Genomic DNA, 16559 nt, shown 5'->3' with positions numbered 1-16559 from the left:
TTTCTCAATACGGCAAAAAGGTTATCATACCTTTTCATAGTATTTGATGTCATACTCCAGTATGACTCCATTGGGCTGTTCTGGTTCATTCCACATGAGGGTGACGCTGTTCATGCTGGCATTCTCCTGACGGACAGCCATCACTTGAGAGGGAGCTGGAACAGCAGTTGTTGATATACAAATTTCTTACTAAGACCTTTTTCTGTTTGCAAAGAGAGATGTAGGTGTTCTGTCTGTGTGTGATCGCTCAACTAAATAGTTCAGGTCCACTTTGTGAGAACTTACCAGAGCCCGGGGCATTGCTAGATCACAATGTGCATCACTTTAGGCTAATATAACATAACATGAGCTTGCAAAACATTCATTTTATTTGAAAATGAGGTACAACATTATTGGTTGCATTACATTCGTTTACAGTATATAACTGGGTGAATTCCCAAAAAATTGATATCATTTCGTAGTCTAATAACACAGGAAATTCTCCCTCAAATGATCTCAATTTTACCAAAATGTGTAAAAACCAACCCAGTTTGATTTCTAATGTTTTTTTCAGGTTAAAGAATGGTGTTCACTAGAAATGAAAAGGCATTTCGTGTGTTACAATATGCTCAAACACAGTCCTACAAGAGTGTGCAGCATGCGTTTTCCAGAAAATTAAATAAAAATGCACCAACTGGAAAGCAGATTTGGACATGGCGCAAAAAACTCAAAGAGGAAGGCCGTCTGTGCAGGGCAGAGGGATCTGGACGACCACCAGTATCAGAAGATATTACATTTGTGAAGCTGTGAAATCGGCTATAAAATCTACATCCCTCTGAATTTCAAAACAGTCATGACTTATAGCAAAAATAAATATGCAAGTAGTGCCAAAGTGGTATCAGAAGTTAAAATGCATCAACAATTAAATGCAATATGTGAGGTTCTATTCTAATCAGTGATGGGGTGGCAGTCAAAATGCAGTAAGAGTCTCCTACCTGCCTGATTCGTGGTAACGTTAACCGTGATGTAGGGCAGCGGCTCATTGCTCAAATGAGTGACCCCGTTCATCACCAGGATGCGGAAGGTATAGTTAGCGTGAGCCACCAGATTCACCGCATTAACCCATGGCTCCGTCAGCCCCATCTGCTGGGGGATAAACCGAATGGGGGCAGCTCCTGTTCGTAAGGATGACCGTGGTTATTCAAATATACAGATATCAAAACTCATTATAGTGACCACTTAATCATATATATGTACTTTGGAAAACAAAACAAGTCAGTTTGGAATTAGAAGGTTCTATCTGACATTTTTGCCAAAATTGAGTTCTTCTTTATTGCACCAAATTTAATAAACTATTAAAATTTAAAGTTGTTAAGTAAGATTTTTTTTTTGGTTTTTGGATTTTTTTATCTGGAAAACAAAAATGTTGCTGCAAAGTCAAACTCTAACTTAGTTCTATGAGGTTCTATCTGCAAAGGAGAAGTTTACAGGAGAAGGAAAAAACCTGGTTTACTTTTAATGTAAGTCAGTGGAACCAGAGTTTTTCCCAAGTAGTTTTGGGCCGTTTCCTTTGCTTCATGCACGGTGAAATTTACAGGCAGTGTAAAGGGCAACAGGTGTTTCCAAATTCTGTCAAAAACTGAAAAGCAACATAAATGGAGATACAAGGTGTTGCTCCAACAGCAGATATGGACTGTATTAAAACTTTACCAATGTGAAGTTCTGTTTTTTATTTATAATAACACACCGATCAGGCATTACATTATGACATTAAACACTGTGTCCACTCACTGTCCACTCTATTAGACACACCTGCGTTGTTGGTCCACCCTCTAAAGTCAGAGATCACAGCTCATCTGCTACTGCATAGTTTGAGCTAATCATCCTCTAGTTCTTCATCAGTGGTCAAAGGACGCTGCCCACAGGACGCTGTTGGCTGGATATTTTTGGTTGGTGGACTATTCTCAGTCCAGCAGTGACACTGAGGTGTTTAAGACTCCAGCAGCACTGCTGTGTCTGATCCACTCAGACCAGCACAACACACACTAACACACCACCACCACGTCAGTGTTACTGCAGTGCTGAGAATGACCCACCACCCAAATAGTACCTGCTCTGTGAGGGTCCATGGGGGTCCTGACCACTGAAGAACAGGGTAACAGAGTATCAGAGAAACAGATGGACTACAGTCTGTAACTGTAGAACTACAGAGACCAGCTATACAGTAAGTGGAGCTGATAAAGTGGACAATGAGCGCAGAAACAAGGAGGTGGTCAGAATGTTAAGCCTGACCGATGTATATTTCTTGTCATGGTTTTCAAGCACAATGTGTTTAAAATGTGGATGTCTGAATGACAGTCATCAAAAGTAGGTCAAAATTCCTGTCCCTACCTGTTCGAGACACCATGCCTCCTCCGCTCCCACTTGTTCCTCCACCTGAGCTTCCGAATGCTCCTACAACACCTCCAACCCCTCCGCTGATACTAGTTCCAGTGCCCCCGACTCCAGCGCTGCAGTCCTCACACTGACCACCATTTACACACCTCTGGCACTGCACATCGTAGATGAGATCAGTCCGCCCACCAGTATCCAAAGGAGACCCCCACTCCAGGCTGACAGAGGTCCCATTTACAGATGAAATCAAATTTACAGGGGCCGATGGGGGTCCTGTGAGGACAGTAAGGTCATAGAGCATTCAATTACAGATTCATTACGGGGGGTTAGGGGGGTCCAGGCTCACATTTGTAAATCAAACTAACATTATTGAATTTGCTTTCAAGAAAATGAGTGACTCTGTACTGGTCTTGACATCTTTTTGAAAGAATGAATAGAATTTCCTGGAATAAACCTGGAGAGGGTCTTATTTCAATATTATTTAAATCTTGCATGAACATAAAATTAATTGCGTAGATAGTTATGTAATTTGTTGCATTCACATTCTGTATTAACAGTTAGTATTAAGAGTTAAAACCTCACAACACAGATATATTTTCCATTTGTTTCAATGTCAAAAATTGATCAAAAATGGCAACAACAGAAATGAAGACTAACCCAGACCTGAGGAGCTATGGGACTCACTTGTGCAGGGGGCAGCCGAGGGGTCCGTGGGCGCACGGTAGTAGTTGGCATCGCAAGGGCAAGTGAGAGCGGCTCTGGTCTCTGAGTGGCTGTGCAAAGGACATTTCCCACACAGCTGGTCACCAGCGAGTGGTTTGTAGAAGCCGACCTCACAAGCTGAAAAGACAATAGATAAGAAGACCGTAATCACCTTTTTACACTCATTAGACCAGCACTGTAATTATACTATCACTTCATCATTGAGTTGTGATTGATCATCATTTGATTATTGATTAATTCTAATTTGCCCTTTTCACGCCCAGTCATGTTACTGACTTGATGCCAATTAACCATCAGGGTTTTTTTTTTTAGCACTGTGTAACTTAATCAGTCTTTTGTTGCCACGTCCCAATTTTTTAAAGATGTTTTGTTGGAATCAAATTCAAAATGGGCATTAAAAAAAAACGTTCTTCAGTTTTAACATTTGATATATACAGTTTTCAATTAAATATCAGGTTTAAATATTCTAGCATCGCTGCATTCTGTTTGTATTTACAACCACATTTCCCAAAACGTTGGGACGCTGTGCAAAATGTAAAGACAAATTATATGCAATGATGTGCAAATCATTTAAACCTTATATTTCATTGAATATAGTACAAATATAACATATCAAAAGTTGAAACTGAGAAATTTGATTGTTTTTTGAAAAATATTTGCCCATTTTGAATTTGATGCAAACAATACTTTCCAAAAAAGTTGGAACGGGAAAAAAAGGCTGGTAAAGTTGTGTAATGCTTGAAAAAAATAACCTGGTGGTTAATTGGCAACAGGTCAGTAACATGATATGGGTATGAAAGAGCATCTCAGAGAGGCGGAGTCTTTCAGAAGTAAAGATGAGTAGGGCTTCACCACTCTGAAAGACTGCGTGTTAAAAAGTGTGACAATTCAGAAATAACATACTTCTGTAAAATAGCCAAGAACCTTTGCTTTTCATCAACTACAGTATGAAATATCATTATAAGATTCAGAGAATCCAGAGAAAGGGATGAATCCAAAAACCAGTATTAGCTGGCCGTGATCTTTGGGCCCTCAGGCAGCACTGCATTAAAAACAGACATGATTCTGTAGTTGAAATCACTGCATGGGCTCAGAAACACTTCTGAAAACCACTGTCTGTGAACACAGTTCATCACTGCATCCACAAATGTAGGTTAAAGCTCTAAAACGCAAAGAAGAAACTATACGTCAACCAAATCCAGAAATGCTGCCACCTTTTCTGGGTCCAATCACATTTAAAATGGACTGAGCATAAGTGGAAAAGTGTCCGGTGGTCTTTCAAATCAACATTTGAAATTCTCTTTGGAAATCATGGATGCTGTGTCCTCCGGGCTAAAGACCACTCAGCTTGGTATCAGTGCACAGTTCAAAAGCCACATTCTGCATGTATTACAACAGCATTGCTCCGTATTAAATGAGTCCAGGTGCTAAACTGGCCTGCCTGCAGTCCAGATCTGTCACCGCTGATAACATTTGGTGCATTAGGAATTAAAAAGTATGACAAATGAAACCCCGAACTGTTAAGTAGCTGAAATCCAATTTCAAACAAGAACAGGAAAACACTTCACTTTCAAAACTACAGCAGTGTCTCCTCAGTTCCAAAAAACTTACAGAGTGCTGTTAAAGAAGAGGTGATGAACACAGTGGTAAAAAGGCCCCGTCCCAACTTTTTTGGAATATGTTGTTGGCATCAATTTTTAAATGGGCATGTATTTTCCGAAAAACAATAAAATTACTCATTTTCAGCGTCTGATAGGTTGTCTCTGTAGTATTTTCCTTTAAAAATATAGTTCACATGATTTGCACATCATTGCGTCCTATTTTGAGCCCCACCTTTTTTGGATATGGGGATTTAGTAAAAATGACTAGTCAACTATTTTTTTTTCTGAATGACTAGTCGACTACGCAAGCTGTAGTGGGTGTAAGCCTAGACTCAGAAAAATGCTACATCCATCGATGATGTCTGAAAACACTCAGCTTTTTGTCCACCAGATGAAAACATCATTGATGTTATGCCTCCATAAGCATCTTGATGATTTAGCTCTCACACTGTAATAAAGCTGCTGTTTGTTGACTAGCACATAAGCTAAGCAAGGGAAAGTTTTCAAGGCAAAGAAAACGCTCTGAATGCAATATGCTGTAAATATGTTGCCCGGGCCCAAGTGCCTAATGAGACCGTAGTGGTCCGCAGAGTTGGCATACTGATGAGGAGCGTGGACTCAAGAACACAAGAGGAAAATGAAGATACACAAGCAATGAAGAATTAGCATAGAGCAATTGCAGGTTCTTTTTTTCCTCTTGCAGAATCCCCCAGGGATGCCAAAAGAATTCCTGCTTGCGATATTTATCCCCCGTCTGGTTTCTTTCCTCGTTTTATCCCATTAATCCTCCCCGTGCCTTGATGTTTTTTTGAAAAGCTCCCGAGTTGAAAAGCGGGTCACGATAAACATCGGGACTGCACGCTCATCAAGTGCAGAGCCGTCTAGCCGCTTTGAAGTTTTTGACAGATTACCAGCAGCTACACAATCGGCAACGCACATCTAGCCGATACCCTCACAAAACAACCGCTGTGCAGTGGACGGACTGCAAGCTTGTGTCTTTTGATAAATTAATCACGATGCCCCCCGGTGACCTCGGCAGTTCTTGACGAACCCTTCCTTTCGGGCATTTTTCGGGCGAGAATGGGATGTGAGGATTTGAGGGTGAGGAAAACGTCGGCGCCAGGCTTTTTTTGTTTTCGTCCAGGGGTGTTTACACATTCCACATTAGGGCCGGCGTTTTGCTTGTTTGTTTGTTTTTTTCCCCTCTCTTTTGTATCGGCACGTTGTTTGGTTTGTCAGCACCTGTCAGTGCAGTGCGCCCATTGCAGGGGGGATTTGCATTACAATGAATTTTAATGAATATTTACAGCCATTGTATACTGACCTTGATTTTTTTTCTTACTCTTGGTATAAATGGATAAATAAATATGGTGGAAAAAGTGGCTGCGATGGAAAATTTGTTCTCACATACTCAGGTCTTATTTATGGCCTGCCAGGCTCCGGCTGAATCTTAAATGTTCGGGCGGGGGGACGAGGGGGAAGCACAGCCTGGAAAGTCTAGGTTGTAATCCGTGCTCTTCTTATAAAATGTACACTCATTGAGCACTTTATTAGGTACACCCGCCTGAGGTACACCACTTATCATGTACCTGCACTTTGTAGCTCCATAATTGCAGACCATCTGTTTCTCTGCATAATTCGTTGTCCCACCTTTACCCTGATCATCAATGGTCGGGACCCCACTGGACCACCGCAGAGCAGGTGTTTGGGAGGTGGATCCTTATGAGCACTGCATAGGCACTGATCTTGTGGTGTGTGTTGTCCTGGCATGAGTGGATCAGACCCAGCAGTTTTCTTCAAATGTTTTGTGAAGTACTAGTGCTCATGGTGATCATATTCAGTTAGAATAATGGTGCTCAGCATAACGTTTTCCACTTCCCAAATCTTCTCAAACATGGTCATGCGGACAGCAAAGCAGGGTCAGTTCTAGTGTTCATGGTAGTTGTAGTCCATCAGTTAATTCAAATCAAGGGAACCAAGATCTGCCCACAAGGTTTTAGCACCACTGCACTGGCTGCCCGTCTCTTTTAGAATGGACTATATAATTTTACTACTATATTTTAAAGATCTGGACCACATTACCAATAAACATCTATTAGGCTACTTCTGTCAATGTTTAAAAAAAGCAGTTAAAAACTTATTTCTTTACTTTAAGTAGTTTTTTTTTTTATGTTTCCTTTTTTTTACTGGAATATTACTGCTACTTTTATTTATTTATTTATTGCATTTTATTTTTTATTTTTTTTTATCTGCTTCTATTTTATGCTTTTATCCTATGCATTTCAATTATGAATACATCAGATTTTCTGCTGTTTATTTATTGTTTAATTAATTCTACTTTTTCTTCTCCCTCTGTTATTATTTTGCGTTGTAACGCACTTTGAACTGTATTTTAATATATGAAAGGTGCTATATAAAGAAACATTATTGCTATTATTATTATTATTATTATTATTATTGTTGTTGTTGTTATTAAGTTGCTGCATACTTTTATGATTTAACTTGTTTATAAAGGCTAAAAATGTCTCTAGGTTTAAAAGCCGAGGCAACCCATGTGCCTACTGCCTTTTCTTTAGACAATATCCCTTTTTTCTTATGAACTGAGTAAGTTTAAACTCATAAATTGAATAACATCGATTCTTTGCTTTAGGTAATAAACTATTTGCTATTTGAGCGCTAAGAGTGACCGTTTGTTGGAGGAACCTGAATCGTTGTTGAGAAAATAAACTCTCTGTATTTCACAAAATGAACAATAGAAAAATGTTTTATATGCTACATTTTTGTTATAATGACTCATTTTTTTCTAGGAATTGAGATCAGTACTTTTTTGAAGTTTGACTACATCATTTTTATCTCAGCGCTGTAGTATTTTGCTGCTTTGCCTTGCTGTACATGTGTTTTCCCTCAAAACCATAAAAATAATTGACATAAAGTGACCAATAAGTACTCTGCGAGTCCAAAAGTATCCAGACACTCCTTCTATTTAGCAAATTCCACTCTTGAGAGCAGCTACTGTTGTCAAACGTCTTCATTTCAGTTCACCCTGAACACCTTTGGGATGAGTTGGACATACAACTTGAGCAGCTGACCAATGCACTAGTGGCTGAAGGCAATCAAATCTTTACAGCAGTGTTCCAACATCTAGTGTAAAGCTATTCCAGAGGAGAAGAGGCTGTTACTACAGTAATGGGGGCAAACTCCATATTAATACCCTTGATTTCAGAAGAAATATATATATATATATATATATATATATATATTGTTACATTCATTTTCTAACCTTTGAGCTACCTGATGTTGACCTGTATGGGTCATTACAGGACATTGTCCTATTTGTCTATGAACACTAACAGCTGTCACTACAGTGCTACTACAGTGACTTAAACAAGGCTTATCTTAATTGAAAGCAGGGCACCTTGTGATGACTGAGTTAGACATGTACACTCAAGAGTCCAGATCATGAGGCAGCCCCTACAGTACAGAGAGGGACCCCAGAATTATTTACAGGCCACGTGTAAAGACGACCAGTGATAGAGTGGCCCATTTCCAGCTATGATGTCACTGACAGACTCATTCATCACTTAGATGGCCATCCCAGCTCGTTAGCAGCCGTGGTTTGGTCCCTGAAGAGATCTCCAGGAAGCAGAGAGTGTGAAGTCTGTGTTTGAGTACATGTACCTGTCACAGTGTTGTTAAAACGCGGCCTAAGGTTGTTAGTGACGGTAGCATTGAAGAGAAAACATAGTGGTGTTAAGGCTGCAGTGTTCAGACAGTGTTTTATTCGTTCTTAGTTAACTATGTCATTATAGATATAATTAACTATATCGCCAACATTTGTAGACACCTGCTCATCCAATAGTGATTCTGAAATCAAGGGTATTAATATGGAGTTTGCCCCCATTACTGTAGTAACAGCCTCTACTCCTCTGGAATAGCTTTACACTAGATGTTGGAACACTGCTGTAAAGATTTGATTGCCTTCAGCCACTAGTGCATTGGTCAGCTGCACAAGTTGTATGTCCAACTCACCACAAAGGTGTTCAGGGTGAAGACGTGTGACAGTAGTAGTAGTAGTAGTATATATATATATATATATATATATATATATATATATATATATACAAACACAAAACTGTACATTGTCACAAGATAGATGTTGTAACTTAGAAATTGTATTATGTTTTGTAAAATATATGCCCATTTGGAATTCAATGTGAAATGACATATTTTGTCAATTTTCTAAGTGCAAATAAGTGCACACCTCTACAAATAGTTTTTCTGCAAACTGCAATACACAATTTCTATCCATTTGCTGGGTTTAACAAAAGGAATCATGTTCCTCCAATTGTTTAATTCAGCAAATAAACAGTAATTATGCATTAAAATGTGCAGAAGTGTGTTCTCTGTAGAGGATGTTTTCACTTATATTCACTTAGAAAAGCAACAAAATGTCACTTGACGAGGGGTGCCCAAACATTTGCACACCACTTTGGCCGTCTATTTGTTTGAGCCTATTTATAGACTTATAAGGTTACAAAGACTAATCTAGCTCCCAGCCCTAGTCTTAACTAGAAATCCACAGTTGTTGCTGTTTTGCTTCATATTCAGTGGATTTGTATTACATTACATTACACGTGTATCATCTGCATCGAGTCTCAGGTCTGCACTTTTGACTTACATTTATATCAAGGTAAGTGGCATAAACTGAAAGTTTAACAAGTCCACATTTTTGACAGAATCTCTCTGTTTCAAGTTTCTGGAGTCAGAAATAATTCGAATAAAATGACAGCATGCTTTTGTTATTGCCAGTCATAACCACCGTACTGTGCCGGTGTCAGATACCACGATTCATTTGTTTTATTTCCAATCAAAACCACCATTAAGAAAGAATGTTCCATGCTTCAGTTTCAGAAATAAAAGTAGAGCAACTAATATTTTAGCTTCAAATCTTTTCAGGGGACTTGCTTCTCAAAGAAATCCACAGGGACATTTTCCCACACCTTCAAAGTTCAGTCTTAGAAGCTGGTTGCATTTTCTGCTTCTTGTGATCCAAGTGATCCCACACACATTCAGTGAAGGTGCAGTCTGGTCTCTGGCGTGGTCAGTCTGTTGTTCTGAGAGCGCCAGAAGCTTCTTTGATCTTCCAGATGTTTTGAGAGTTACACATCCAGACCCGTGCTGAGTCGTCTTCTCCCAGTGGACGGATGGACAGAAACACCTGTGGATTGTCTCAGATTTGAAGCAAGAGTGGAGTCTGATTTTGGAAACACCTCAGAAATGGACTAAGTGGACGTTTTGACTAAAACTTAGATGCCTGAAGGGTGGTCTCAAACCTTTGCACAGTAATGTACAGCCCCTCAGGGTAACTACTTTCAAACTGTGCTGTAAGACAAGATGTCATACATTTGTACAAATATAACAAATGGGTGCCGACCCCCTCCCGCTGCGCTGCGAGGTGAGCAAAGCATCACATCTTCTCTTTTTGGGGTGACATTAGAGGTTAGTGACATTTGCAGCTGGCCAATCTGTCCCCAGGCAGCAGGCCATGCTGCAGTGATACTGACCATGACTGGCACCATCTGGATCCTCTAGCTTTTTGTTCATGATAAGAACACTGATACCGAGCAGGCCCCCAAGCCCCAACGGGATGGAGTCTGAAGATGGATCATGGCCAGTAAGGGGCTGTGCGGGGGGTGGGGTGGGGTTTGGGATGGATGAAAAGGGAAGGCGGCGAATTGTTCACAAATTATCAGCTCTTTGGGCTTCGGCTCTGCCTCACAAAATGCCAATCCATGCGTAAAATGGGAGCTAAAACCAGGAGCACAATAACAGAGAAGCGCAGGCATGACCTTTTGATAGTAATTAAATAGAAAGACCTTTGATTAGGAACGCTAAGGATTCTCCTTGTCTACGGAGTGTAGACTGCGCTACACTGAGAAAACCCAGAAATAGGCTGATGGTGGAGGAGACTTTGTTTATAAGAGTCTGGTAAAGTACGTTACATACTGTAAATATGAGATATTAATGTGGCAAACTAAGAGAAGTAATGTAAGAATACAGTATGTTTGTGGCTACTGTGTACACTGTAGTTATAAGACTTAAAGTGATAGGACTTATAGGGAGAAATCTGTAAACTTCAAATGAATTTGTTATTTTTTACTAACATCTATATAACAGCTTATTTTTTGCCTGCTTTTTGTTTTAAAGTCAATGTGTTATAGTTTACAGTGCACATATTATTTTGGCACTTTTTAATACATACTGTAAGTATGAGATGTTTTTGTGGTAAAGTACAATACATACTGTAAGTATGAGATGTTTTTGTGGTAAACTACAATACATACTGTAAGTATGAGATGTTTATGTGGTAAACTACAATACATACTGTAAGTATGACATGTTTTTGTGGAAAACTACAATACAGGCCATAAGTATTAGATGTTTTTGTGGTAAACTACAATACATACTGTAAGTATGAGATGTTTTTGTGGTAAACTACAATACATACTGTAAGTATGACATGTTTTTGTGGTAAACTACAATACATACTGTAAGTATGACATGTTTTTGTGGAAAACTACAATACAGGCCATAAGTATTAGATGTTTTTGTGGTAAACTACAATACATACTGTAAGTATGAGATGTTTTTGTGGAAAACTACAATACATACTGTAAGTATGAGATGTTTTTGTGGCAAACTACAATACATACTGTAAGTATGAGATGTTTTTGTGGCAAACTACAATACAAGCCATAAGTATGAGATGTTTTTGTGGTAAACTACAATACATACTGTAAGTATGAGATGTTTTTGTGGCAAACTACAATACATACTGTAAGTATGAGATGTTTTTGTGGAAAACTACAATACAGGCCATAAGTATTAGATGTTTTTGTGGTAAACTACAATACATACTGTAAGTATGACATGTTTTTGTGGAAAACTACAATACAGGCCATAAGTATTAGATGTTTTTGTGGTAAACTACAATACATACTGTAAGTATGACATGTTTTTGTGGAAAACTACAATACATACTGTAAGTATGAGATGTTTTTGTGGCAAACTACAATACATACTGTAAGTATGAGATGTTTTTGTGGAAAACTACAATACATACTGTAAGTATGAGATGTTTATGTGGCAAACTACAATACATACTGTAAGTATGAGATGTTTTTGTGGCAAACTACAATACAAGCCATAAGTATGAGATGTTTTTGTGGTAAACTACAATACATACTGTAAGTATGAGATGTTTTTGTGGTAAACTACAATACATACTGTAAGTATGAGATGTTTTTGTGGCAAACTACAATACATACTGTAAGTATGAGATGTTTTTGTGGAAAACTACAATACAAGCCATAAGTATGAGATGTTTTTGTGGAAAACTACAATACAAGCCATAAGTATGAGATGTTTTTGTGGCAAACTATAATACATACTGTAAGTATGAGATGTTTTTGTGGCAAACTACAATACATACTGTAAGTATGAGATGTTTTTGTGGTAAACTACAATACATACTGTAAGTATGAGATGTTTTTGTGGCAAACTACAATACAGGCCATAAGTATGAGATGTTTTTGTGGCAAACTACAATACATACTGTAAGGATGAGATGTTTTTGTGGCAAACTACAATACATACTGTAAGTATGAGATGTTTTTGTGGAAAACTACAATACAGGCCATAAGTATGAGATGTTTTTGTGGCAAGCTACAATACAGGCCATAAGTATGAGATGTTTTTGTGGCAAACTACAATACATACTGTAAGTATGAGATGTTTTTGTGGCAAACTACAATACATACTGTAAGTATGACAAGTTTTTGTGGTAAAGTACAATACATACTGTAAGTATGAGATGTTTTTGTGGTAAACTACAATACATACTGTAAGTATGACATGTTTTTGTGGAAAACTACAATACAGGCCATAAGTATTAGATGTTTTTGTGGTAAACTACAATACATACTGTAAGTATGAGATGTTTTTGTGGAAAACTACAATACATACTGTAAGTATGAGATGTTTTTGTGGCAAACTACAATACATACTGTAAGTATGAGATGTTTTTGTGGTAAACTACAATACATACTGTAAGTATGACATGTTTTTGTGGAAAACTACAATACATACTGTAAGTATGAGATGTTTTTGTGGAAAACTACAATACAGGCCATAAGTATGAGATGTTTTTGTGGCAAACTACAATACAGGCCATAAGTATGAGATGTTTTTGTGGCAAACTACAATACATACTGTAAGTATGACATGTTTTTGTGGTAAAGTACAATACATACTGTAAGTATGAGATGTTTTTGTGGTAAACTACAATACATACTGTAAGTATGACATGTTTTTGTGGAAAACTACAATACAGGCCATAAGTATTAGATGTTTTTGTGGTAAACTACAATACATACTGTAAGTATGAGATGTTTTTGTGGAAAACTACAATACATACTGTAAGTATGAGATGTTTTTGTGGAAAACTACAATACAGGCCATAAGTATGAGATGTTTTTGTGGCAAACTACAATACAAGCCATAAGTATGAGATGTTTTTGTGGCAAACTACAATACATACTGTAAGTATGAGATGTTTTTGTGGCAAACTACAATACATACTGTAAGTATGAGATGTTTATGTGGAAAACTACAATACAAGCCATAAGTATGAGATGTTTTTGTGGAAAACTACAATACAAGCCATAAGTATGAGATGTTTTTGTGGCAAACTACAATACATACTGTAAGTATGAGATGTTTTTGTGGCAAACTACAATACATACTGTAAGTATGAGATGTTTTTGTGGTAAACTACAATACATACTGTAAGTATGAGATGTTTTTGTGGCAAACTACAATACATACTGTAAGTATGACATGTTTTTGTGGAAAACTACAATACATACTGTAAGTATGAGATGTTTTTGTGGCAAACTACAATACATACTGTAAGTATGAGATGTTTTTGTGGAAAACTACAATACAAGCCATAAGTATGGGATGTTTTTGTGGCAAACTACAATACAAGCCATAAGTATGAGATGTTTTTGTGGAAAACTACAATACAGGCCATAAGTATGAGATGTTTTTGTGGCAAACTACAATACATACTGTAAGTATGAGATGTTTTTGTGGCAAACTACAATACATACTGTAAGTATGAGATGTTTTGTGGAAAACTACAATACAGGCCATAAGTATGAGATGTTTTTGTGGCAAACTACAATACATACTGTAAGTATGAGATGTTTTTGTGGAAAACTACAATACAAGCCATAAGTATGAGATGTTTTTGTGGTAAACTACAATACATACTGTAAGTATGAGATGTTTTTGTGGCAAACTACAATACAAGCCATAAGTATGAGATGTTTTTGTGGCAAACTACAATACATACTGTAAGTATGAGATGTTTATGTGGCAAACTACAATACATACTGTAAGTATGAGATGTTTATGTGGCAAACTACAATACATACTGTAAGTAAATGATATTTTTCTGGCAAACTACAATACATGCCGTAAGTATGAGATGTTTTTGTGGCAAACTACAATACAAGCCATAAGTATGAGATGTTTTTGTGGCAATCTACAATACATACTGTAAGTATGAGATGTTTTTGTGGCAAACTACAATACATACTGTAAGTATGAGATGTTTATGTGGCGAACTACAATACAAGCCATAAGTATGAGATGTTTTTGTGGCAATCTACAATACATACTGTAAGTATGAGATGTTTTTGTGGCAAACTACAATACATACTGTAAGTATGAGATGTTTATGTGGCAAACTACAATACATACTGTAAGTATGAGATGTTTTTGTGGAAAACTACAATACAGGCCATAAGTATGAGATGTTTTTGTGGAAAACTACAATACATACTGTAAGTATGAGATGTTTATGTGGCAAACTACAATACATACTGTAAGTATGAGATGTTTTTGTGGAAAACTACAATACAGGCCATAAGTATGAGATGTTTATGTGGAAAACTACAATACATACTGTAAGTATGAGATGTTTTTGTGGAAAACTACAATACAGGCCATAAGTATGAGATGTTTTTGTGGCAAACTACAATACATACTGTAAGTATGAGATGTTTTTGTGGAAAACTACAATACATACTGTAAGTATGAGATGTTTTTGTGGAAAACTACAATACAGGCCATAAGTATGAGATGTTTTTGTGGAAAACTACAATACATACTGTAAGTATGAGATGTTTTTGTGGAAAACTACAATACAGGCCATAAGTATGAGATGTTTTTGTGGCAATCTACAATACATACTGTAAGTATGAGATGTTTTTGTGGCAAACTACAATACATACTGTAAGTATGAGATGTTTATGTGGCAAACTACAATACATACTGTAAGTATGAGATGTTTTTGTGGAAAACTACAATACAGGCCATAAGTATGAGATGTTTTTGTGGAAAACTACAATACATACTGTAAGTATGAGATGTTTTTGTGGAAAACTACAATACATACTGTAAGTATGAGATGTTTATGTGGCAAACTACAATACATACTGTAAGTATGAGATGTTTTTGTGGAAAACTACAATACAGGCCATAAGTATGAGATGTTTATGTGGAAAACTACAATACATACTGTAAGTATGAGATGTTTTTGTGGAAAACTACAATACAGGCCATAAGTATGAGATGTTTTTGTGGCAAACTACAATACATACTGTAAGTATGAGATGTTTTTGTGGAAAACTACAATACATACTGTAAGTATGAGATGTTTTTGTGGAAAACTACAATACAGGCCATAAGTATGAGATGTTTTTGTGGAAAACTACAATACATACTGTAAGTATGAGATGTTTTTGTGGAAAACTACAATACAGGCCATAAGTATGAGATGTTTTTGTGGCAAACTACAATACATACTGTAAGTATGAGATGTTTTTGTGGCAAATAACAGTGCATACTGTAAGTATGAGATGTCTTTTGCAGTAAACTATAAAACACTGTAAATCTGAGATATTTACATGGTAAATGACAGTACACAATGTTTGTATGAGATGTTTTTGGCGACCTACAATACATGCTGTACATATGAGATATTTTGCCATAAATTACAATACGTACTGTAAGTATGAGATGTTTTTGTGGCAAACTACAATACATACTGTAAATCTGAGATATTTACATGGCAAATGAAAGTACACAATGTTTGTATGAGATGTTTTTGGCGAACTACTACAATACATGCTGTACATATGAGATATTTTGCCATAAATTACAATACATAAGCATGAGATTTGTGTGGTAAACCTCTCTATATAAAAATGGGATATTTTTGGGGGGCAATTACAATACATGCTGTAAATATGTAACTAGAAAACACATTGTGAGTATTAAGTGTGGCTTCACCTGCAGTTTGATTTTAATAAAATACCTTGTTTCACTGCAAAAAAGCCATGACCTCGAAATGCAAGCAGGAGACACCAAAACACAAAAGTTGATTTGAGTAAATGGTTTATTTTAGCCTGGAGAAAAAGGCCAAATTTGAACTTGCCCATGTGGAAAAAATGTGTGTTTATCCCAGAGGGCGGAGGAGAATGGATATGGAACTTTGTACAGAACCGCTTAATTCTATTACACTGCCTCTCTCTCTTAAATGAATGCCTTTATTTTGACAGTAAAGCAGAATGTGAATGTAGTGTTTTATTGCTGCTACATCTGAAGCCTCTTCTCATCACTGTCTGTACTTCTGACCAACCCGCGTCCTTAAAACTATGTGATCTTCAACTTTCTTGGTGCAGAAATACAAGTCAAGGAGGAGAATTGCCGATCAATTTGCTAAAGAAATGT

General features: G+C 37.2%; 1 protein-coding gene across 3 annotated transcripts in view; it reads right to left on the bottom strand.

The window, feature by feature from the left end:
* Nucleotides 1–16559, bottom strand: part of epha8 (eph receptor A8) — a 158662-nt gene that overhangs the window by 23855 nt on the left and 118248 nt on the right. For all 3 annotated transcript variants that reach the window (XM_017714811.2, XM_017714812.2, XM_017714813.2), the window contains exons 4-7: nt 3058–3213; nt 2371–2646; nt 975–1154; nt 31–155 (exon numbers count right to left, since the gene is read on the bottom strand). In XM_017714811.2, coding sequence (XP_017570300.2) covers nt 31–155; nt 975–1154; nt 2371–2646; nt 3058–3213 — 737 coding nt within the window. The remainder of the gene's footprint in view (nt 1–30; nt 156–974; nt 1155–2370; nt 2647–3057; nt 3214–16559) is intronic.

Source organism: Pygocentrus nattereri, chromosome 21, assembly GCF_015220715.1.
Source record: "Pygocentrus nattereri isolate fPygNat1 chromosome 21, fPygNat1.pri, whole genome shotgun sequence".
Taxonomy (NCBI): Eukaryota; Metazoa; Chordata; class Actinopteri; order Characiformes; family Serrasalmidae; genus Pygocentrus; species Pygocentrus nattereri.
This window is presented reverse-complemented; position numbering and strand designations above follow the sequence as displayed.